Genomic DNA, 25,956 nt, shown 5'->3' with positions numbered 1-25,956 from the left:
CATGTCTTTCCTCTTTCTTCTAACAGACTCATATGATCATCCCCTCAGTGGCATAAGCTGGAAACCTTGGACATACCTGTGACTCTCACTCATCCTTCCATTCCATTTCCAACTGCTCACAATATTCAAATGGCTCCTTGTTGACTGTAGCATAAAAGCCAAATCTCCTTAATCTGATAAGCACGCATATTAAAATCCTGATAGCCTGAGCCACCATAGCATTCCAGGTATCTGCTCTTCATCAAGTGAACTATACTAGTTCTCACCATGAGATGATTTTCTTTATTTCTGTGCCTATCACCCTGTTCACGTTTTCTTTGCCCAGCATGCCCTTCTTTTTCTTTGTCTACTGAGTGAATGCTTGCCTGTGCAGAAGCCGGCTCAAGTGTCACCCAGACCTTTCACTCTCTTCCCCCTTGGCAGGATCAGTAACTCTCTCATTTCTTACAAAGCTGAATGTATACTTTATTTATGTTCCTTATTTATATGTACATCTCACTCATGTTTAACAGTAAATATTTTAAAGCTTCGGTATGTTTTTAAAATTTTTTGTGTCTTTCAAGTATACCATGTTAATTTAGCACATGATAAATGCTTGGTGAAGGTTTCTTGGCTGAACTGAAAATCCTGTTAAAAGAAGTAACAGAGCGAAGTAATGCCTCAGTGAGTATTCCATGTAAATACTACTTTGTAGTTGATGATGGAGATGAAATGGTTACAGATGAAGGAGAAAGTCTGATAGTACATCATACACATCCCCAACAGAGTAAATAGACACAGAGACATAGCAGTTTAGAGCACAATGGTGTATCGGAGGTTACTAATAACCAGAAAAATAATTTATTTTATTTCATTTGCTCTCTCCTTGCCCTGTAGACTTGGCATTTTCCATGTCATTTGCCTTGAAAAGCAGCTACCACAGTGCCTAAACCATAGTAGACACACAATAAACATGTCTTGTATGAATGAATGAATGAATGGAGAAATGAAATTATTTCAGCTCTTTCATCTCACAGATAAGGAAAAGAGACTCAAGATACAAAGAATAGGAAAGCAGAAACAACCTCTTTTCAAGCTGCTACCGTATGCCCTACACTAAGCCAGGTGCTTTCGCCTCAATTATTTAATTTTATCCTATGAAGAAAATTGTACAACCATTATGTGAGATAAAGAACTTGAAGCTCACAACCTGTGCCCTATGATCACAGAAATTGGTTGTAACTCTTGTTCTTACACTGTCTAGTGTAGAATCTTTCCTTTGCCACCTGCTGGCATGATATTCATGGACAGAAATATAACTGATTATTGGTTTTGGTGGGCAGGAATCTCTGATTTTTATAATCTGTATTGTTTAGATAGTAGCAGGTGAGTAAATATGGGGAGCTGGGATCTAGTGGCAAGATCACTAGAATTGAAAGCTGAAAACCAGAGTTCAGTTCTTATCTTGTTACCTTAGTTGGGGCGAGTCCTTTATTGTCTTGGAAACGTAGTTTTCTCATTTATAATGCAAGGCACATAATACCAACCTTGTGGAGTTCTGTGGTGAACAGATGAATACTGACTATGAAAACACAGTTTGCCCACATAAAAAGAAGGTATTACTATTATGAAGCTTATGTCAGAATGAGAAAGTGTGTATAAAAAGGCTCTCTCAGCTGCACATTCGCTCTCTTTTGTTCCCTTTGTTACCGCTTTGTAATTTCATGACATCCTAGCCTTCATTTGTGTAAACAGATGAGAACAGGATAAATAAGCATTTCTCCACTAATATGATTTGTATACAATATATCAGATTAAATGAGCTTCTGCTTCTGATTTGTTTGAATTCACAATTCAACATAATTTAGTCATAGAGAAATAATAGTTAAAAAGACATCTGTTTCTTGTCATAAGCTTCTATTTTCATAGGAAAATCAAAACAGTCCAAGAACAGGGAAAATATGAAAACTAACATTACTGCACCGCGGTAACTCTCTGATGAGGAAAAAAAGCCACTGACAGTTTGTTTTGTTAATCATTGAAAATTCGACTTTTCAAATGTTCTGCATTAACGGCTGTTCTACACATACATTTAAAAATGAATCTGATCAAAAAAGATGTTACATTTTTCAGTTTTATTAGTATTATCCTTTACCTCAAACAAGGTACAGAGAGGATCACTTGCCTTTGGTTGGTGACTTCATTTCTGACCTTTAACATCAATACTGCCTTATGATCATTTAACAAATTAGTTAAGACCTGCACTTTTCCATTTTTATATAAATTTTTAAGTTAAAATTAAATAAATCCACACAGTCAAAATAATAAGAGCAATTAAGACATATTTTCAATATATCCTTAAGGTCTCTGATGGTCACACATTAGAGAGCACTGGGGTGTTAAGAATGAATAGGACCTGAAACTCATCGAATTCTGACCCTTTTCTTTCATAGTTTGGGAAATGAGGCTGTGAGTGGCTGAAAAAAGGAGATAATGCTGGTTCTTGAGAACAAAGACAAAAAAACAGCTCCAAGCTATCTTTTGAATACTCTTCTTACTGTACTAGATCAGAATATAATCAATTTTTATAAGTATAACTCAGTTCTCCTTTATCCAAATAATATCAGGGAAAAGGGGGGGCCTTGCTCAATACTTACATTAGCTCTTTGGATGTGGACACTGATGGAATGAAGATAAGTATCTGGGAGAAGACTAAATAAATTGGATAATAGGAAACCTCAATAGCTTGGAATAATTGGCTAAGTCCAACAAAAGGGAATTTAACAGAGAAAGAAATACAAAATCTGCACTTAACAATACAAAAACCTATGGCAAAAGTTCATCAAGTGGGACATATGGCTTAGCAGCAGAACATTTTTTTTTTTTTCCAAAAGTGGCTGTTTTTATGAATCGTGGAACACTACATCAAAAACTAATGATGTAATGTATGGTGATTAACATAACATAATAAAATTTAAAAAATGCAAAAAAAAAGTGGCTATTTTTAAAGAACTAAAAGTTCTATGAGTTTACTCTTGTCTTCTTCCCAAAAGGAACTGAATTTTACTTAAAGTGATAGACGTTTACACAGAACAATAAAGACCCTCAATACCATCTACTTATCCACCTACAATTGAAATTATGGGTGTGGACATTGATAAACTGGGGCATGTAGAGGGGAAAGACCAGAATGTTAAGTTGACTCAGACCTAAGTATATTAGGAAAAGTTAAAGGTAGTTAGGAATGTCTCTCTGGAGAAGGGATAGACTGCATTTGCTGTTTTAGAGAAGTAGGGGGGGAATTAATATGTAGTTTGTGAAGAAAGAGGCTGAATGATTGGGTGGAAAGAATTCAAGATATAGTATCAGAAAGCATGAGTCTGAATTTGTGTGCCATCATTTACAAATGGTGTGAGCTAGGGAAAATCTCTAAGAAAATGCAAATCAGGTTCTTGATCTGTAAGGTGAGAGTAGCAGTTTCTACAATGCAGGCTGGTTATGAAAGTTAAGGTAAACAACACAGGAAAAATACCTACAGTACACTGCATACACTACTCAAAAGATGCTGACCTTTCCACCACTTTGTCAGCAGAGTCACGAGAGATTTTTATTAGATTTTTATTAGAGGATTATTTTGTATAAGGGTTAAGTGGAGATAGGAAGGTTAGGTGTACAAGATCCCTGCCAATGCTGTGTGATATATTTATATGCTGATCACCAGCATTTATTTGTACTTTATGCCAGGAAAGATTGTTCTTTAAAACATTCCTTATAGGTTATATTGCCTTCTAAAGTCGTAACAAGTTTCCATTACTGTATCTTGCAAAATTGCTTACTTACCTATAAAGTGCAGAAAGGGGCCTCTTATTTCCAGGTTTTGGTCTGTACGGTTTGGGTTCTCCTGCCATATTGATATCTAAAAGCAAAAAATAATATAGCACTGATTAGGAAAAATGAATCCATATGAGAAAAATAAATCATGAGATTTTCTTTTTCCTTTTGCCATTTACCTCTACAAATGTTATATGCCATTTATTTATTAGACGGTTATATTTATTCAACCTACTCTAGCCCAGGCACTGTTTGAGCTGTGTCACGTACCAAACAGGTTAGCTCCATGCCCTCGTAAAACTTACTTTCTACTGGGGGAGAAATAGACAGTAAACAACAAACAAAATAAATAAGAAAAATACATAACATATTAGAAAGTGATAAGAACTATGAAAAAAGACAGTGTTGAATGAGGAAAGGAAATGAGGAATGTTTAGTAAAAATGAGAGAGAGGGGGCGCCTGGGTGGCTCAGTCATTAAGCATCTGCCTTTGGCTCAGGTTATGATCCCAGGGTCGTGGGATCGAGCCCCGCATTGGGCTCTCTGCTCGGCGGGAAGCCTGCTCTCCCTCTCCCACTCCCCCTGCTTGTGTTCCCTCTCTTGCTGTGTCTCTCTCTGTCAAATAAATAAATAAAATCTTAAAAAAAAAATGAGAGAGAGAGAGAATGAGATATCCTTCTAAATTGGATTTTTGCCAGGAATGTCTCAGTTTGCATAGACATCTGCATGGAATAGAGCTTTGGTCATAAGAGGAATTATTAATTTCCCATGACAATATGTTTCCATCTATGTAGAAAAGGAATGTAGAAGGATGGAATTGTAGAGCATACCAAGTTTACTGATGGAATAGCACAATGCACTCAGCAACTAGAATGTGTAGTTATAGTTCTGGGGTGGTCAGAAGAAGAGAGCACATCCTTGGCCTTTGTGAACTAAAACCATGATAAAGTGTCTAAGATAAGACAATAAGATACTTAAGTACATGACAAAAGAGTATTTACATACAGCTGACCAACTTCTGTCTTAAAGAAATGTGTAAAACTGTTAAGGGGTTAGAAAGTTGGGTGACAAAGGTTTGGAAAATTACATAAAAAACAAGATTTAATAAAGTTAAAATTTCTAAAACATGATAAAAAGGAAAATCTAAAAAAAAAAAAGGCAAACTTCAAGAAAAGCTTTGAAAGAAGTGAGGGGCATTATTTTGACAGAAAAGAAAGGGAATACTTCTCTTTCTTACAGTGGGCTAAATACCCTGGATTAGGGATGGATGAGCCACCCACCAATGAAAATAACCAAAATTTCTACATAAAATTCAGCTGACCCTTGAACACTGGTGTGAACTGCACTGTCCATTTATATGCAGATTTTTTTCAATAAATACAGTATGGTGCTGTAAATGTGTTTTATGATTTTCTTAACATTTTCTTTTCTCTAGCCTACTTCTATTGTAAGAATACAGTATATAATACAGGTAACATACAAAATATGTTTCCTGTTTCTTTTATTGGTATGGTTTTCAGTCAACAGCAGGCTATTAATAGCTGAGTTTTGGGGGAGTCAAACATTATATGTGAATTTTTTAAAAAGATTTATTTATTTATTTATTTGAGAGAAAGAGAGAGAGAGAGAAAGAGCTGGGGAGGGGCAGAGGGAGAGGGAGAGAGAATCCCAAGCAGACTCCCTGCTGAGCGCAGAGCTCTACACAGGAGCTGGATCTCATGACCCTGAGATCTTGACCTGAGCCAAATCAAGAGTTAGCAGCTTAACCGACTTAGCCACCCAGGCACCCCCTATATGTGAATTTTTGACTGCACAAGGGGTCAGTAACTCCCATGTTGCTCAAGGGTCAACTGTAGAATGTATCTCTTTTTAAAAAATACAACATTGAGCTAGTAGGAAAGTAAGGCGTTCATAGAAAACTACACCTGAGTGAAAGCAGGAACTCAGATGGAAGTGGAAGACTGACTCTACCTTGTTCCTTGAAGACATTTGTTGAAACCAGAACTTGAGCTTTAGCTTTCATGCCCTTGTGAACTAGAGGGGGCAGGAGACAGTGCCCACATTAAAGAATATGAACCATATAATCACTAAATTCAACATCCATGTGTGTTAAAATCCTTAATTAGGAAGAAATGGAGACTTCCTCCTTCTACCTCATAAAGGATAGCTACAAAAAAAGAATCTCTAGAAAATGTCATACTTAATAGTGAAACCCTGGCCACAGTTTCTTTAGTATCAAGAAATTTATTTTATTTTATTTATTTTAAAGTTTATTTATTTATTTTTAAGTAATCTCTACACCCAATAGGGACTCGAACTCATGACCCCAAGATCAAGAGTTGCATGCTCTTCCGACTGAGCCAGCCCCTGGTCTCAAGGAATTTAAAAGGGGATTCTCTATTACTAATTCTGTATAATGCTGTACTGGATTTCATAGTCAGTGAAGGAAGACAGGGAAACAGTATCAGAAATGGGAAGGAAGAAATGAAACTGTCATAATTGCTGATAATAAGTGGATCCACATAAACACTCCAAAGCATCCACAAATTATTATAATCAATAAAAGTTTAATAAATTTGTTGGGTTCAAAGCCAATATACAAAATTCAACTCCATATCTCTACACAGCAAGACACGTTTTTAAAATATAATTTTAAAAGATGTAATTTATATAGTATAAAAGTAAAGTACCTAGGGATAAATACATCATAAAATTTTAAAAATGTTTATAAGGAAAATTATAAAACTGTATTAGAAGATTTTACAGTTATCTTACATGAATAGAGAAATTGGAAACCTTGATATAACAAACATTTTAATTCTCCCAAAGTTGATTTATTGATTCCATATAATTTCAATAAAATCACCAAACATTCTTTTTATGTCTCTGTGGAGTTGGATAAGTTGATTCTGAAATTTATATGATAGAGCAAGAGGTCAGAATAACCCTTGGAAAAAAACCTAAAGAGGACCTCCAAACTGACACACACAGATGTGGATGTCTGAATTAGGAAAGAGGTGGCATAGCTGATCAGTGAGTAAGGATAGGCTTCTGAAGCTGTAATAATTGGTTGCCAGTTAGTGCAAGGACAAATATGAAATTGGACCTCTACCTTACACTATACAGAAAAATTAGTTACTATTGGATTAAGAACCTAAATGTGAGAGGCAAAAATATATAACTTTTAGGAGGAATGTAGTAGAATATCTTTATGAGATCAGAGTATGGAAGGATAGTCTGAAGCCAGACCTAAAAAGCACTAGCCTTAAAATGTAGGATTGATAAATTCTACTACATTGCAATAAAATAAAAAGAATTTCTGCTCATCAAAAGTCACATAAAGACAATGAAAAGAAGGGCCACAAACTAGATGAAGAAATCCTTGAGAAAGGATTTCTTTCTGGAATATATAAAAAACTGATTTACATAATAGGAAAAAGAGACAAACCACCAAATAGAAAATTGGGCAAAAAACACAGGAGAGGCACTTTACAGAAAGATGAATGCTGAATAAACACATGAAAAGACTCTCAGCCTCACTAGTAATGGAGAATTCAATTTTAGTATATGTGCTGCCGAAGTGAGCACAGTAATGGAGAATTCAAATTAAAACACTATGGGATACAATTGATACCCACTGAATTTACAACAATTTACGAAGTCTAACAATATCAAGAGTTGGTGAGGTTTGAGAGCAATTGGAATATGTGTACATTGCAGGTATAAACATAAATTGGTACAATTATTTCAGAAGATAATTTAGCAGTTTATAGTGAACTTAAAATGCCCAAGGCCTATGACCCAGGAGGTATGTATGTACCTGAAGAAACTCTTGCATATGTGCACCATATGATATATACAAGAATGTTCATTGCAGTACAGCAAGATAGAAAAAATTCCTAGGAAAACACAAATATCCTTTGATAGATAACTGGATAAACGAATGGTGATATATTTACAAAATGAAACACTATACAACAGGGGGGAAAGAGAGGGAGACAGAGACAGGGAGAGAGACAGAGACAGAGACTTAGAGACACAGGCAAAAACACTGAATCTCAGGAACATAACACTGACCAAAAAATGATGTCATGGAAAGACATTGACAGAATGAATCCTTTTATGTTAATAAAAATACAAATTTAAACAAATGTTGCATAGGAATCAAATACATGTAATAAAATAAAAGAAGAGCAAGCAGAGATAAACAATAAATTTGGGATAAAGGTTACCTTTAAAGGGCAGAAAAGAATGTAGAACTTGGGCAGGACAACTAGGAGACTTGAAAATTAATTATAATGTACTATTAAGGGTGCATGTGTAGTGGGAACATGAGTGTTTAATATAGCATCATTCTTTATAACTCTAATATAGTATAAATTTTATTTTGTATATATTTAATAACTAATAAAAGATTAAAGAAAATGGGAACAAAGATGGTAAGTTGTGAATTGATAAATATTCAGGTCAGGGGTAGTGAGTTTTGGTGCACAGGTGGTTTCAGCAAAGATTGTGAATGAGGAAATATCAGGAAAGGAGAGCAGTTGGGTGGGTGGGGGGATTATTGGATATGAGTAGATTAGTAGAGACCCCAATTAAAACTTTACATCTAATTTGACTGGGATATAATTTTGGGTTCCGAGTAGAGGACACTTGTGAGAATGAATCATGAAGACAGGGACTCTTGTATGATTTGGGATAAGGCCCAGCCAACGATCAAGGCTGCCTGAATCTCTCAGATGTGACAGAGTTGGAACAAAAAAGTGAGTGAAACAAAAGCAGATTTCTATTATTTTTATAAGGTTTGTAATGATGGTAGAGGACACATGTCCATGAAATATAGTAAGACACAATGTGTGTATCTCTAGCTCAGACTCCATGATCTCCACTATGAATTGAAAATGTAAAACTATTCTCATAAATAAATAAAAAGCTTGAGACTTAAGTCTGTCAACACAAATATTGTAACACCTTTTTGTTTTGTTTTGTTTCGTTTTAAATTTTATTATGTTATGTTAGTCACCATACAATACATTTTTTTAAAAAATAATATGGTCCTAGTGGTTCTGAAGATAAACTTAGGAGTCTGACAGCATACACATACAACGGAAAGCCTTTCATGAAAGGCTGTTAAACTCAGTATTTCCAGACATGGGCCTCTCTTCAAAAGTTTTAAAAAATGGAGAAAAAAATCTTTTGTTTCTTATAGACATAAAATAGTGCTCAAATGCATAATTTTCCTTTGAATTTATTACAGGAAATACTTATATTTTATATATTTCATATTGCTATAGTGGAGATCATCCATAACTTGGTGTTAATGGACAGGGATGAGGGTGAAAGGGGTTGGATGTGGTCCAGGGAGGAGGAACGGAGATCAGTGAGCTCAACTAGTCAGTGAACATGAAGTCTTGCCAAGCTCTGTATGAACGAGCATTTCCATTGTACTGAACTTTATAAATATAAAATTTAATTGTGTCTTCAGAACAACATGGTTTATTTGGAAGCCAAGGCTCAGGTTTTCATGTCTCAAGAGCTATTGGCCTTAAAAGGGACCATGCAAACAGGGCAAATCACATCTGACCAGTAAACTCTGTGGTCAGTGCTGGAGAGACGTCCTGAGGTTTCCTTCCCTGATTGTCGGGCACTGTGTAAGTTTCCCATAGGTAGGGCAAGAGAACAATGACCAAGGTTTACTTTTTGGCTCCTCTTATAAGATAGGGGCTTTGGAGTAAAACATTGAGATACAGAAAATAAAGTGTTATTTCTTAAATTCCCAAATTTGGAAACAGAATCATACCAAATACTAATATTTAGAAATCATGTACTGTCCTCAAGAAAGGCTGTACGTTTAATCATTCTCAGCAAGTTTTTTTGAGATCATCCAAAAAATCCTAGTTAAATTCCTACTTGTTTTGCGTAAGTACCTATAAATGTACCTATATATCAAGAAGGTGGACTCTATTATCTGAGTATTAGAATTATATTTTTGTAGAGAGAGTCAGTAAAGTTAGGTAAGTACCATTAAAAAGAAGTCTCTTAAAGTGTTTCTGTTTGGGTACACTATACATCATACCTGTGTGGAAGAACTCCCCCAACCCCTTTTTGGTCTTAGGGACAAAGCAGAAGGGAGCTAAACTTTTACCCATGGATAGGAGATGACTGGAGACAGCAGACTTCCACAAGGAGGGAGGAGGGGCATCTGCATTTTGTCCTATGACATTGTGAGCCTCAGTAAGGACCAACTAAGAGACTCATAGAACAGACCCCCTATCTGTTTTGAAGTTTTGATATTTCAAGTTAGCATGAAAAAAATAGGTTGAAAAAAATAAAAGTTTACTCCAAAATTATTCTTCTAATATTAAACCTCAAAATCAAACAACTGAAAAATATCCTGTTGGGCTACTAACCATATCGTTTCACAGTAAACTACTTAAAAAATTTATTTCATGTTCTAAAAAATCTAATCAGTTTTCCTTTCTTCTTTATATCTAAGTTAAATAAGCGATGCCAACACACCATGACAGGAATAACTATAAAGCTAGAGAGCTGGAAAAAGTCAGTGAGCTGAACCTATTCTGGTTTGAGGTAAATGAGATGAGGCAGACAGAGACAGGTACGGCTCCAAAGTGTCTTTCTCAGAAATGATATCCAACACATGTTAATGTATTTATTCGACCGATTCTCGTTAATGTGTGACTAAGACAATGGTAACAGCATTCTATGAGTTCATGCTTTATGACTCTTGGGAGGATACCTCCAATTTGACACCCAAACACTGTGACTCCCTGTTGGCACCCCCATTTTATGTTATGACATTGCTCCAATGGCACAGACTACTGAGTATTTGCCTTTGATTTTGGACTTTTGTTCTGCACAGTGTTATTTATCCCATAGGGGTTCAGTGAGTCTATTGTTTGATTAAATTCATACAGACCAGAAGGCACATCCTTGCACAGGTTGTAGTGCATCCAGCCAAACACACTTTGTTCAGCACTTTTCCTAAAGTGGTATTTATTTGAACTGTTTTGGAAGATGTTAATAGGTATGTTGCCAAACAAATAAATCATGGTAAAATAAGTTTGGTAAAAATGCTATAATATATCTCATTCTTGGATATTTATAATGCATTTTAAAGGATAAGATTCTGGAAAAAAAGAAACATTCAGTTGCATTTAACTCATATGTTTATCTATACATCTATATATCTATATATATGAACACAGAGTATGTTTTGGATGGCACCCTTGTGAACATCCAACAAAATAGTGTGCTCTCAGAACAGTGGTTTATGAGATACCCTGAAATATTTAGAAAAGTATTTTACATTTATTTCTTTGCCATGTTTCAATTTGGAATATCCTCATGCAAAAAGATAATTCAATCTCTTCAATTATATATTATTTACGCTACAACAATGAATGGACACTTGCTACTTACCTCTACCACTAGTGATCCCTGCTGGTATCTGTTATTTCTACAGGAATTTCACCTTGATATCAAAGTGATGTCTAACTTATAGTATAATAAGGTATCCACATTATCAATATCATTTTTTAGATGGAGAAAAAAACTAAAAGAAATATTTTTCGAAAAGAATTAGTTCAAAGTATTATCTTGATTTTTGAGATTTGTTTGTTTTGTTTCCTTCCCCAGGTTTAAATAAAAGTTTAAATAATTCAACCATGGCATAGAGACTGCCAGGAAAAGTCATTCGGAGCCTTTTATTGTTCACATTTAAAAGATTTAGGGATTCATTACTATTCCATTGAATAAAAATTCAGGAGATAAAGAAAATAGTTCGTTATGTTTGACAAGGGAATGCATGAACCCTACATTTCCCTAGTATAGTACCCTCCATTAAAGGGTGTTTGTGCATTTATTAGTTTAGACCCTCAAAACAATCCTGTGAACTAAGCAGAGCAGGAATCATTATTCCCACGTCATGTACATAGATGTTTGAGGAACTGAGAAACTGAAGGGCATTCATAATAATATCATTAGCTCAGTTCACTACAACTGCCTCTATTATTGAGCATGGCCCCTGTGCCGGGCACTGACTGATACCTGCCCCTGTCCTGAGAGAGAGGACTGAGAGTCAGCAACAGCCTCAAACTAGAGCTGCAAGACTCACGGTCTAGAACTTTGCCTACTCTCTCATTGCTCTTACCCAGATTTTGGATGTCACATTTGCTATGCCACTCAATCCTGGTCCGGCTGTGGAAAGTAGCATGTAAAGTAATATACTCTGAGTCCCCGGGAGTCTTGGCATCATGGGGGGAGGATGTATGATTAAAAGAATGCTGTAAGGAGATCTGTCTGGCGGCAGTGGGGAAAATACATTGGACCCAGTTGATTGCTTGAGACGTCTTGGCCAGGTAGGTTCACAACACGGTGGTTTGATGGAGCTGCCCGGAAGTGCTTTTACTCTAAGGAAAAAAAACGCACCAGACTTGCAAATGCAAGTGTAGTCTACCGTGTGCTCTAAAATATGGACATTTGAAGTATTTTAAGCCTAAAGCTGAAAGTGGAGCTAATTTGGTACAAAAGTAAATGGCTTTCTAATCTTGTTGTTTTTCCCTTCATGGAATCAAAGCTAGTTTTAACACTTGAAATATGTCCTTAATAGTATGTTAAAATATTCACTGTTATGGGAATGAAACTGTAGTCTAATTTTACTGGGCAGTCACTGAATTGTGACCATTTTAATGAGCCTTTGGACCTGGTTTCATAAATTAATTCTGACACAGCACTATGGCACGTTGGCCTCTGGTTATTAGAATGCTAATGCAAAGATCACTGGTTGGCCAGATTCCCATTTGTTACCAGAAAATGCTCTATGCTCCCGGGCTCTGGCTGCAAGGGCAAACAAAAGTGGAAGCTTGAACTTATTGCGAATTACTTGGTAAGCCGCATCATGTGACTTATTTAGATTCAAATTGGTTTTTCCCCAATAGAAACTGAAGTGAAAAAAGTGGGCATGTATAGTTGATGCTCTTTTTTTATTTACTGTCTACTGCTTTCAATGGTTATATTAAGAAGAAAATAAAAATGCCACAAATCATTCATTTTCAATGATCAAATAATTACTGAACCTACAGAATGTGCCAGGTACCGTACTAAGTACTGGGTAAATGTATATGAACATGGTGTTCTCTGGGATGTCACAGAGAGAGATGAACCTGCAGCTGACCACAGCTAATCTGATAAACATCACAATCAAGATGACTAGTTCGTGCTTTGGGAACGTGGTGGCCTACCCTCTATGGCTGAGGATGCTCTCAAGAGTCCATTCTTGGTACCTGATGTGGTTTCCTCCCAAGAGGGAGGAAAACCCTCTTATAACGTTAGCAGTCTCACAGACTTACATCTATCAGCAAACTCTGCAAAAGCCGCCGCTCTATCCATTAAGAGGTAGAGACCTGTTTCTGTCCTTTTGTTTATTTTGCTTTTCTCATCAAAACTCCCATTAGCTAATTGTTAAAATACTTTTGATTTTCCTGAAGCCTAAGTGGCCATGAAACTTGAGGAAACTTTACAGCACTGGTGCATATTTACTCAATGTCTAGTTTAAAGTTATTTAACAGCGAATACAAGCACGTTATCACACAGGTACAGAGCAATTTTTTAAATCAAATTTGAATTTCTTTAATTCCTCAAACTTTCAACTTGCACCATTTTTTTCTCTATCACTTTATCTCTTATATTACCTTGGGTATATTTTTTGAAGAATGCTTTTCTATATTCTATGAACACCTCTAAGAATCTCTACAAAGGTAAAAATGAAGGATTATATGTTTTATTAAGAGATAAAGGCTCCAGAAACCAAATGAATCAAATCTAAAATTTGGATAAATGTTCACCAGCAGCACCTTGAATTTGTTCAGGACTTTGCTTAACAAATTTACAAATATACTTAAGGACCTACTGACATTAAGAGTAGAGACAACTGTTGTGGTAATTAAGACCAAAAATACCTGGTAGAAAAATAATCTTAGCCAAATATTCATTATCAGTGCATGGACTTAACAGTATTAGTTTCTTTGCATCCCAAGAGTTTATTCAGTTTCATACTTGAGGACAAAATATTCCTTAAGGAAAGTAAAATTCAAACACAGAATCTGGATTAATAGTTTCCTCTTGGGAACTCTCAGATTTCCATCAGTGAAGTAAAGTAGATCCCAAGCTTTGGGTATTGTTTCCCTGTGTTCTCTTCCTTCTCTACTCTCTCTCTCTTTTCATATATGTATAGATAAATTTATTTTCTCAGGTGCTTTCTTTGATGACTTTGCATTCAGTATTTAAAACACCAAAGCTACTGTATTTAGAGTATTTTATAATTCATAAATATAATGAAACACCAAAGCTAACGTTAGGTAGCTTAACACATTTTATATTGAGATTAGCATACAACTCTGATCCTCAAAGTTCGGTTGGCAAACAGACAGCATCTGTATCCTGTTAGAATTGCAGAATCCAGGTGCGATCTCAGAACTAATGAATCAGACTACATTTTAACAAGACACCCAGGTAACTGCTATGCACATTCAAGTTTGAGAAGCAATGGAATCTAACATATTTAGCTTAAATCACTTCCTTTAATTATTGTTTAAGGATTTTACTTTTTTTTAAACTGCTTTGAAAAGGAAGTATTAAGAATTCTGAGCAGACGACATCACTCATGATCAGAGAAATGCAAATCAAAACCACCATGAGGTATCACCTCACCCCCTTCAGAATAGCTAAAATCAATAACACAAGAAACAAGTGTTGGTGAGGATGTGGGAGAAAAGGGACCCCTGTGCACTGTGGGTGGGAACGCAAACTGGTGCAGCCACTGTGGAAGACAGTATGGAGGTTCCTCAAAAAATTAAAAATAAAACTACCCTAAGATCTAGTAATCACACTACTGGGTATTTACCCAAAGAATACAAAAACAGTAGTTTGAAAGGATATATGCACCCCTATGTTTACTGCAGCATTATTTACAATAAGTAAAATATGGAAGTAGCCCAACTGCCCATCGATAAGATGAATGGATAAAGAGGTGGTACACACACACACAAACACACACACACACACACACACATACACACACACAATGGAATATTACTTAGCCATAAAGAAGAATGAGATCTTATCATTTGCAACAACATGGATGGAACTAGAGAGTATAATGCTAAGTGAAATAAGCCAGTCAGAGAGACACAAATACCATATGATTTCATTCATAATGGAATTTAAGAAACAAAACAAATGAACAAATGAAAAAAAAAAAAAGGAAACAAACCAAAAAACAGACTCTTAACTATAGAGAACAATTTGATGGTTACCAGAGGGGAGGTGGGTGGGGGGATGGGTGAAATAGGTGAAGGGGATTAAGAGTACACTTCATCCTGATGAGCACCGAGCAATACATGGAATTGTTGATTCACTATATTGTACACCAGAAATTAACATAACACTGTATGATAACTACACTGGAGTTAAAAATTCTGAGCAGAAAAATAAAGCATTTAGGGAACAAACTTGAAAAATGCCTTTTTAAAGGCTTAGAATGGCCTAATGGTATCTTAATGTCATCTTTGATGATAATTATAGTTGCTAGTATTTGCACATCATTTAACATTTGATCACATTTTCACACGTCTTAAAAATTTTTCACAATAATCTTGTGATATGGGTCTTACCGCAGATTCCCATTTATACAAATTGAAGTTGAGAAAGTATAAATTATTTGCACAAGATATATAGCTAATAAGTAGGGGTGCGAAGACTCGAGTTCAGCAGTTCTCACTCTAAATCAACATCATGTTTTATAGATGAAGTTTGACTTTTCAATTAAAAAATAGATGTATCACTTGTGGCAAGGCTTATAAAATTTATTGGCAAATTACTCAAATATTTCATAATTTAAAAGATAAATTTTTCACAAAGTCTTCATGAACATATATAATGTAGAAAACCATTAAATTCAATCTTATTGTTAAAATTCCCTGAGATAGCAAAACTTCAAAGAGCTCTGTGACCGAAAATGTAAGCCTAGGAGAGCCAGAAATCAAGGAAATGCAAAGGATCTAACCTTCACCAAAAGCAGGAAAGAAATAGATTACCTGATATTTAAGAACAAAGCCAAGCTATGATAAAAACAAGAATAGACAAGATTTAATCACATAAAAATTTTTTGAGATATCGCCATGCAACAATATGTAGAGGACTTCTACATAAATGACCCCACCTGTATCATATCCTCTCTCTAGCCAGCCACATCCCACACCTCATGCCCTACTCCACTCCCCCGCTTTTCCCCCTCCAGGTATATGGATCTCCTGTTTCTCACGCAGTCCAGGTGTGTCCGTCTGCCTTTGGCATTAGCCACTTCCTCTCTCCCAGCCTCCTCTCCCCCTACATAATTCCACAGCTAATTCCCCCAATCCCTTCAAATCTTTGCTCAAGTGTCACCTTCTCGCCTATTTAATGTGAGGCATTTCATTTCACTACACTTCTCACACTCACAATCCCCGTTACTCTGCTTGAATTTTTGTTTTCCAAAGGATTTATCACTTCCTCATTCATGATACAATTTATTTATTCATTATGCCTATTGTTTATCTGTAGGTGATGCCCTACTCCCCATGCTAAAATGTTGGCTCCGTGAAGCCAGGGATTTTTGTTTTGTTCACAAATATATTCAAAGCACCTAGAATACTTGGCGAATAGATGGAGTTAATAAGTGTTTGCTGAATACATGAATGACTTAATCAATGAATTAGTGACTGTTTTACCTGAACTTCAGGGGCTCAATATGGCTGTCAAAGGTAGAAAGTAGAGTCAAGAACAAGGTTATAGTTACAGTGACCATAAAGTGTAGTATCTACATGAGTCACTTTTGGGTGTGAATAGGGCATTAAAGATATTAAAATTATATAATTTTGAAAATTTATTTAATTGATCAACAAACTGGTTTATTACATCACTGGTTCTATAAAGAGAAGTAATCAAAAAGATTTTTAAAAATTCTTAACTGTTTAAAATGAAGAAAAATTAAAACAAATTTCGGTTGATTATCTGAATATGAAATATAACATAAACTGACTAATTTTTCCGTGGTGCTTTGATCAGTTTACACAGTGTCACTTACATTTTTCTATAAAATTTGTTTTCAGTTATCTTATTTTAAATTTTTCATAAAATTTCACAAGTCTTCCTCAAAGTTGCACTTTGCCATTAATGGTTTTGACATTATTGACACTTTCAAATTATTCCACTCTGTAAATATAATATTTTTAATTGAGAAAATACTTCTACAGGTGCTGAGGAAGATCAGCTCAGAACTATTATAAGTGGAAAATATTCTTAATTCTATATTTATGTCGATATGTGTAACTGTATTAGACCAAATATTTTCATAGTATTATCTTTTTACTTCCATTCACAGAGTACATTTCTTGACATTTTTATAAGATAAAAATTGTCAAAAATGTCTTAATATTCTTTTGAATGTCTTAGGAAAGGTAGATGCCATACAACCATTGGCATTCTCAATTTCTTTTTTTTTCTCTTTAAATTCAACTAGCCAATGTATAGTACATCATTAGCTTTTGATATAATGTACAATGATTCATTAGTTGCATATAACACTCAGTGCTCATCAGATCATGTGCCCTCCTTAATGCCCATCACCCAGTTAGCCCATCCCCCCCACCTTCTGCAACCCTCAATTTGTTTCCCGGAGTCCAGACTCTCTCATGGTTTATCTCCCTCTCTGATTTCTTCCCATTCAGTTTTCCCTCCCTTCCCCTATGATCCTCTGCACTATTCCTTATGTTCCACATATGAGTGAAACCATATGATAACTGTTTTTCTCTGATTGACTTAGTTCACTTAACATAATCCCCTCCAGTTCCATCCTTGTCAATGCAAATGGTAGGTATTCATCCTTTCTAATGGCTGAGTAATATTCCATTGTATATATGGACCACATCTTCTTTATTCATTCTGTTGAAGGGCATCTCAGTTCCTTCCACAGTTTGGCTATTGTAGACATTGCTGCTATGAACATTGGGGTTCATGTGCCCCTTCTTTTCACTACATTTGTATATTTGGGGTGAATACCTAGTAGTGAAATTGCTGGGTAGTAGGGTAGCTCTATTTTCAACTTTTTGAGGAACCTCCATTCTGTTTTCCAGAGTGGCCGCACCAGCTTGCATCCCCACCAACAGTGTAGGAGGGTTCCCCTTTCTCCGCATCCTCGCCAACATCTGTTGTTTCCTATCTTATTAATTTTAGCCATTATACTGGTGTAAGGTGGTATCACATTGTGGTTTTGATTTGTACTTCCCTGATGGCAAGTTTCAATTTCATTTCATTTTGGTACAAAATAAAACTCCCTAATTATAAATAGGACTTTATAAAAAGTCAAAAGACTTTTCCCTCAAGTTGAGACATTTCAAAGCACTATAATAGAAAAAGGAAAATTAAATCTTGTATATCTTTAGAGCTGTCACTGTGTAATTTATTTACTCCATTCATTGCTTTTGTAAGAATTGTCTTCTCACTTAAGAGATTTGCTTTTAATAATCAAAATTCTTTACAAACTTCCAAATTTGAATCTTGCTGAATATGTTTTTTTAAAGATTTTATTTATTTATTTATTTTTTAAGATTTAAAAAAAAAATTATTTATTTGACAGAGAGGGAGAGAGGGAACACAAGCAGGGGGAGTGGGAGAGGGAGGAGCAGGCTCCCCACTGAGCAGGGAGCCCGATGCGGGGCTCGATTCCAGGACCCTGAGATCATGACCTGAGCCGAAGGCAGATGCTTAACCAACTAGCCACCGAGGGGCCCCTTGCTGAACATTTTAATTAGAGATTTCCAACTAAATTTGAAGAATATGTAACCAAAATTTAGAGTATTCACAAAGTAGTTCTTTAAGAGCTCAAACATCTGAAATTCAATTGATGATAGATAGCAGAGAGAGATTTTGTAATGATATGTTGATGTTTTTTAGTTCACAATCAGATTCATCACCAAAATTTCTGTTCTGTTTCCTGACTCTATAAACATAAAAATATATATAAAATGTGATACTTACAGGTCAGTTTGTATAAACTAGTAGAATATCATAGCTTGTTTGATGCAATTATGAATTATTTATATGCCATAACAGTTCAAAGTACATTTCTGCTCCACAGCTTTCATTTTTTGCTAAGAATGTTATTTTTTTACCATGCTGTATTCTACTCAAAGTTGTATTCATGTTATCACTGTAAAAATCATATAATTTTATTTTCAATGTTGAATTTTTAAACTAAATTTGTAATACCATTCACAAATAATGTCACCAATTTCATAGTTTTCATTTAATAGTAAAAAACAGGGTTTTAATCTTAAAATAAACATTTAAAGACACAAATAAGTTAGCCTAGGGCCCATTAAAAATTTATGAACAAAATAATTAATCATTGTTATTAAAAGGCTTTCAGAATAATTATTATGGAGAAATTGCCCATAAGGTGGGAAGCCAGGCAATGTGATTTTCAAAAAGAATTGTTTCTAGTGCTGTGAATTGTGCAAGACTGTTGAATCTCAGATCTGTACCTCTGAAACAAATAATGCAATATATGTTAAGAAAGAAAAAAAGAAGAAGAAGAATGTAGCAGGAGGGGAAGAATGAAGGGGGGGAAATCGGAGGGGGAGAAGAACCATGAGAGACAATGCACTCTGAAAAACAAACTGAGGGTTCTAGAGGGGAGGGGGTTGGGAGGATGGGTTAGCCTGGTGATGGGTATTGAGGAGGGCACGTTCTGCATGGAGCACTGGGTGTTATGCACAAACAATGAATCATGGAACACTATATCTAAAACTAATGATGTAATGTATGGGGATTAACATAACAATAAAAAAATTAAAAAAAAAAAGAATTGTTTCTTTCTGAAATTTTTTTTATTTTTATTGAGATGTAATTGATGTATAGAATTATAACGATTTAGCATATGCGTATATATGAAATAATCATCACAATAAGTCTAGTTAACATTCATCCCATCACCACACAGTTACAAATTTTTTTTTCTTGTGATGAGAACTTTTAAGATTTACTCTCTTAACAATGTTTAAATACACAATACAGTACTATTATCTCTAATTGTCATGCTGTACATTACATGCCCATGACTTATTTTTTTATAATTAGAAGTTTGTACCTTTGACTACCTTCACCCATCTCACCTGCCCTCCACCCTATCCTGCCTCTGGCAACCACCAATCTGTTTTCTTTATCTATGAGCTCGGTTGTTGATTTTTTTTTCTTAGATACCACATATAAGTGATATCATACAGTATTTGTCTTTCTCTGTCTGACTTATTTCACTAAATATAATGCCCTCAAGTTCCATCCATGTTATTAACAAATAACAGGATTTCCTTCCTTTTTTATGGGTAAATAATATTCATGTATATACACATATACAATGGTATACATACATATATCTAAATCTATATCTATTTCTCTATCTATCCCACATTTTCTTTATCTATTCATCCACTGATGGACACTTTTGGCTACTATAAAAAAAATGCTATGGAGATGCAGATATGTTTTCGAGTTAGTGTTTTTGTTTCCTTTGGATAAATACCCAGAAGTGGATTTCCTGAATTATATTTTCAATTTTTCCCTCAAAAGGAATTCTTGATGTCTAGGTTAGATACCTGGCTCATGGGAGGGCCTAAAATATGACTTTAATTAGTGATTTATAGGCATTAAAAGAAAACGTTAATATCACAGATACATAGTGGGGTTAATGGTAGCCATTTTATAAAAATATACTAGACTTTTTTCTGAACTATACATTTCTGAACTATAAACTAATCTGCACAATATCTATGCAATATCAATACTGCTTTCCCCATTTATAGAGAGCAAAACTTTAGGCAAGAGAGATGAGTAAGTTGCATAAGGTCATGCACCTAGTATTCTGGCAGAACCCATGTTCAAACTAGATTCTTTGTGACTCCAGAGGTTTCCTCAAACTATCCAATTACCTGCTCCTGCTTTACGGGTAGAAATTCTATCTTACTGCTTTTGGCAACCACAAATGCCTGAGCAAAAGAAAGATAGGGATGTTTATCTCCATTGGATATTGAATGACTACTGCAGGCAGTTTGCTACTTGGGTTAGTGCTTATTAGCTTTTGATGAATATTCTGAAGAGACAGGATCTTCAATGTGTTGTATTTGGGAAAAAGGCAGATCCTAGGAGCATTATTTAATAGTCACTGATTACTAAGGTAGTTTAGAAAATATGTCCACAAATTCTTTCATACACGTAATAGGCAGAAATATAGTCCCCCCAAAGACATGCAGAGCCTAATTCCCAGAACCTGTGAATATGTTACATTATATGACAAAGATGAAATAAGCTAATTTTAAAATAGGAAGACTATCCAAGGTTATCCAGGTGGGCCCAGTGTAATCACAATGGTCCTTAAATTTGGAAGAGGTAGGAAGGAGAGAAGGTCAGAGTGTTGTAATGTGAAAAGGACTCAGATCACCAGTGTTGGCTTTAGAGATGGAAGAAGGTAGCCATGAGCAAAGGAATGTGGGAAGCCTTTAAAAGCTAAGAAAGGCAAAGAGACAAATTATCCCTCAGAGTCTACAGAAAGTAACACTGCCCAGCTGACCCCTGTAATTTTACCCAGTGAGACTTATGCTGGACTTCTGACCTACAGAACTCTAAGATACTAAATTTGTATTATTTTAATCCACTAAATTTATGGTAATTTGTTACAGCAGCAATAGAAAACTAATACAATACCTTTTCCTTCAAGAAGTAGAATATAATTCACCTCTGCCTGGGTGTGGGCTGGACTTGCTTCTAATCAATAGAATGTGTGACTCACTTCTGATGAATAGAATGTGGTGGTAAATGGTGTATCACTTCCTATATTAGGTTATAAAAAGACTGTGTCTTCTACTTTGGGTACACTCTCTCTTTCTCTGGGATTTCTTCCTCATTCTGAGGGAGTGGATTCCCTGTCATCAGGCACTCTGTGGAGAGGCCACGTGGTGAAGAGCCAAACCCTGCCAGCCACTACATGGGTGAAATTGGAAGAATATCCTTACCTAGTCAAATCTTTAGATGGTTGTAGCTCTAACTAAAACTCTGATGGCAGTCTTGTGAGAGACTCTAAACTAGAACCACACAGGTAAGCTATGCTAAGATTTCCTGACCCACAGAAAGGGTAAAATAATAAATGTTTATTATTTTAGGCTATGAGACTTTGGGATAACTTGTTAGGTAGTGATAGATAACTAATATCATTACTCTAAAGTTTGTATTTACCTATCAAAAGAGAAGAAATAAACAGAAAAGGGAAAAAATACTAATTAGGTGAATATGGCTCCATTTCTCCAAATAAACTCTAATATGAATGTGTATATTTCATCGGAAAGTTGTGAGAAAGTCAATATTTTTAGTGTGACAATGTACACATACAAAACTGGCATTTTTATGAATATAATTTAGTCAACTTTCATTCAGATTATAAATGAAATTAAAACCTCAATGTTGAGAATAAAATTTCTCAAAACACACAATTTTACTAAGAATACATTCATCCATTTTTACACATATTTTAGCGGATTAGAGCTGTCATAACTACTGAGATCAACTAAGGCAATTAACCTCTAATTTTTTCCCCTGTTCTTCTATTTTGCTTTTCCCTTGTAGTCTAAACTTGATGGAACAAAGCATGCCATAAACAGGTTAATTAATGGGTTTTCTTACGTTGCTATATAGAAATATTCTCTAGACTGCAATTTACAAAGTTTAATAACCTCCATCCAAATATGTGTACATATATCCATTAAACAAAAAATAACCATTTACTTCATGATACTTTTATGTTTAATTTCAAATTGAATATGATTATTGAAATAGAACATCATTTTTTTCCCCTCTATGAGTGTAATTTGTCTTGGCTAACCAAATACATATACTAGCCATGCTAAGCTTACTACATGACAACTGGCCAAGTTCTCTCTCCATCCTCTTTTTTAATTTTGCTAACATTCAGATAACAAATTTGGTACTCAAAGCTTCTTTTAAAAGGAAGTGTTAGTTAATCAAATCCATTGCTCCTGCATTGCTAAAATACAATTCCCCAAATCCAGCTTAAATGTTGACTAGTATATAAATAATCTGTACGTATAAATATAAAAGAGATATACAAATTGCACCCTGGGGATTTTTTTTTCATGAGGCTGAATGAATTTCCTTATTTAAATGTTACAGTAGGGAAAATAGTATTTTTAAATAAATCAGTGTCCATTATTTTCTCTGTGAAATCTGAACTAGTTTTACCTTTTGAAACTAATTCCTAAGGAAATTTCTAGTGGATAGAGATTATGTACTTTTATTTTGTAATGGCCTCTACTGCTACAGTAATATTTGATACCGCATCTGATCTGAATTTAATTACCAGTGTATCATCTAATAATCATGCTATTAAAAATATTCCTAAATTTTACTCAGATTCATCAATAACAAATTGGGGTCTATATTTCTACGTAGAGGCTATAGAAGCCCTTTCTTCCTTGATTTAAGTTCTCCTTGTTAGTGTATCAATACATATATTTCATTGCTTAATTAAGAGGGGACAAGATATAGCACCACAGGAAATTTCAAATAAGAATGGTTGAATTCAAAACAAATGAACAAAGGAAAAAAAAAAAAGAGAGAGAGGGAAGCAAACCCAAAACAGGCTCTTAACTAATAGAGAGGAGAGGTGGTGGTGGAATAGCGGATGGGGATTAAGGAGGGCACTAGTGATGAGCACAGGTGTTGTACGGAAGTACTGAATCACTATATTGTACACTTGAAACTAATATTATACTGTATGTCACCTAACTGGGGTTTAAATAAAAACTTTAAAAAAAAAGAATAGTTGAGTTCACATTCATTGTCCTTAAATCAAGGAAGAAACTGTTAAAGAAGAAAAGTAATTTCTGTACATCTTAAAAAGAGAACAATAATTGTGATTTTATTCACAGAGTAATCAAAATATGCTTCATTACGTAAAGGAAAATGTGCTTGTCTACAAATCAATTAGTTCTGCTAATGAAAAAACACAACAGCCTTTTAAAATGTATCTTTTCTAATGTCTTTGCCTCACATATGAAGCTTAGATAAGAAATCACAAGAAAGCATCATCAGCAATATGAATATTAAAATGTGAATATAACTAATTATGCACAACTACTTCTCTCCTTAGGCTGGGGCTCGAGGATCAGCAGGTGACACTGTAGAAATTATTATGTTAAAAATCCAGTTGTTAGGAAGATAGACATATGTTACTAGCAAATTCCTAAGATATACACGTAAATAAAATGGTAGTCAGCCATCAATATTTATTCTTGGGGGAGTGTGGTTTCTGACTAGGATTTCACTCTCATTAGAATGTTTTCACATGTTTTAGCTTCTATGGGAAAGGGTAGGGCACTGCCACTGAGGGGCTGTTACGTGCCCTATAGGATTTTACTGAAGTTTTCTCTGTAATTTTGTGTGCTGATCTCGTAATCTTTTTCTTTCATTTTGAGGGCTGCCTATCAATAAATCTCCTTACCTCAAACCTCTCTTATTTGCTTTACTGTTTTTTTCTTCTTAGAAAAGAAGAGGCACTTAAAAACATTTATCACTTCATATTTCAAAATTTCCTATTGTTTTTTTGGGTGGATTGTGGATGCCATAGGGATAATAAAACCCATGGTATATTGGTCCAGATAATGTATTCTCTTACACTTTATGAGTATTATTACTAATCTCAAAAATTCAGAAAAATATAGGTTGCCTCTATTTGTTTATGGCAATAAATTATAACAAATTTTCTGTAAACCTTTTAGGAAAAACCCAGCTTAACAACAGCTCACATGATTTAAAACTCTGTCTTCAATACTTTCAGCTTAATGGCATTGTCAAATGTCAAGAACACTCAGTAAGAGGCTTTTTTTTTTTACAGTATGCTATATTTTACCTTTTTAATAATAGCTGTCAAGTCATAAAACATTTGCTGTGAAGAATGATTAAACTAAGTGGATTACAAATTTAGTCACAATATTGTAGAACTAGAATCTTCTTGGATTTCTACTGTGGCCACATAGTTCTATTATTACCTTTGTATTAATATTTACAACACTTATGGTTCAATATTATAAAACAAAAGATTGACAGATTACTTTTCATATCTTACAGAGGCAATTTTTTATAGACACAATCCTCATACACATACTCTAATTCAATCACACTGCAAAATCTACTAATTCAGTAAACACAATGGTTTGCCAATTCTATCAAGAAAATATTTAAACATTTTAGTTTGACCTCACAAGAGTGAATTAAAGTCCAGTTTATTTATGGTTATTAGCATTTGTTAGACATGTGTGCACAAAGATACTATAAATATAAAGGAGGGACAACTGAGATTTAAAGTCCTTGCTATACATCAGTGTCTTTGATGCCTTGAGAATGTGCTTCTGTTGACAGCATGTTATTCATGTGTATAGTTGTGACAGAAAAGACTGACATGTGGTCAACAATGATTTTCACAGTAGGTCTACACAAAAAAACTGCTACTTGCTTTGAGAGACACAGCATTGGTTCATAGGAGATATGATTGCTTCTTTATCTGATGGGCCATACCAGCATTTTATTCCGAATCATCCCTTCACTGGTAGCCTTATAGCATACTTATATAGTTCTGCCATGTTCCAATAGCTCCTTCAAACTGCACATGTGCCCTCTCCCTATGTCATCTTGACAACTAAACCTCAATGTCCCATGGTGCCTAACCATCGACATATTCATAGCTGGTCTTAGCACCAGGCTCAGGAGCTAGACACCTGCGATCTAATTCTAACTCCAATGCTCACTAGACTGGAAACTTGGACAAATTAGCTAACCTCACCCATCAAAAAATTGTACTACCTCATAGTGCTTTGGGGAGTAATTAAATGAATTAGTATGTACAAAACATTTGGAGAGAGCTTGGCATGTAATGTAATCACTGGTTAGCTGTTGTTGTGGGTATTATTATTTTAAATCTTTCTTCTTTCTTCTTCTTCTTCTTCTTCTTCTTCTTCTTCTTCTTCT

The 25,956-nt window shown here is 34.9% G+C and overlaps 1 protein-coding gene across 14 annotated transcripts in view; it reads right to left on the bottom strand.

Annotated features, from left to right (window-relative positions):
* The window catches only part of RALYL (RALY RNA binding protein like), an 817,889-nt gene that overhangs the window by 272,321 nt on the left and 519,612 nt on the right, over positions 1-25,956 (bottom strand). For all 14 annotated transcript variants that reach the window (XM_032421711.1, XM_032421702.1, XM_032421708.1 and 11 more), the window contains one exon: positions 3,820-3,895. In XM_032421711.1, the coding sequence (XP_032277602.1) occupies positions 3,820-3,895 (76 nt within the window). The remainder of the gene's footprint in view (positions 1-3,819; positions 3,896-25,956) is intronic.

This window comes from Phoca vitulina, unplaced genomic scaffold (genome assembly GCF_004348235.1).
Source record: "Phoca vitulina isolate PV1807 unplaced genomic scaffold, GSC_HSeal_1.0 scaffold25, whole genome shotgun sequence".
Taxonomy (NCBI): domain Eukaryota; kingdom Metazoa; phylum Chordata; class Mammalia; order Carnivora; family Phocidae; genus Phoca; species Phoca vitulina.
This window is presented reverse-complemented; position numbering and strand designations above follow the sequence as displayed.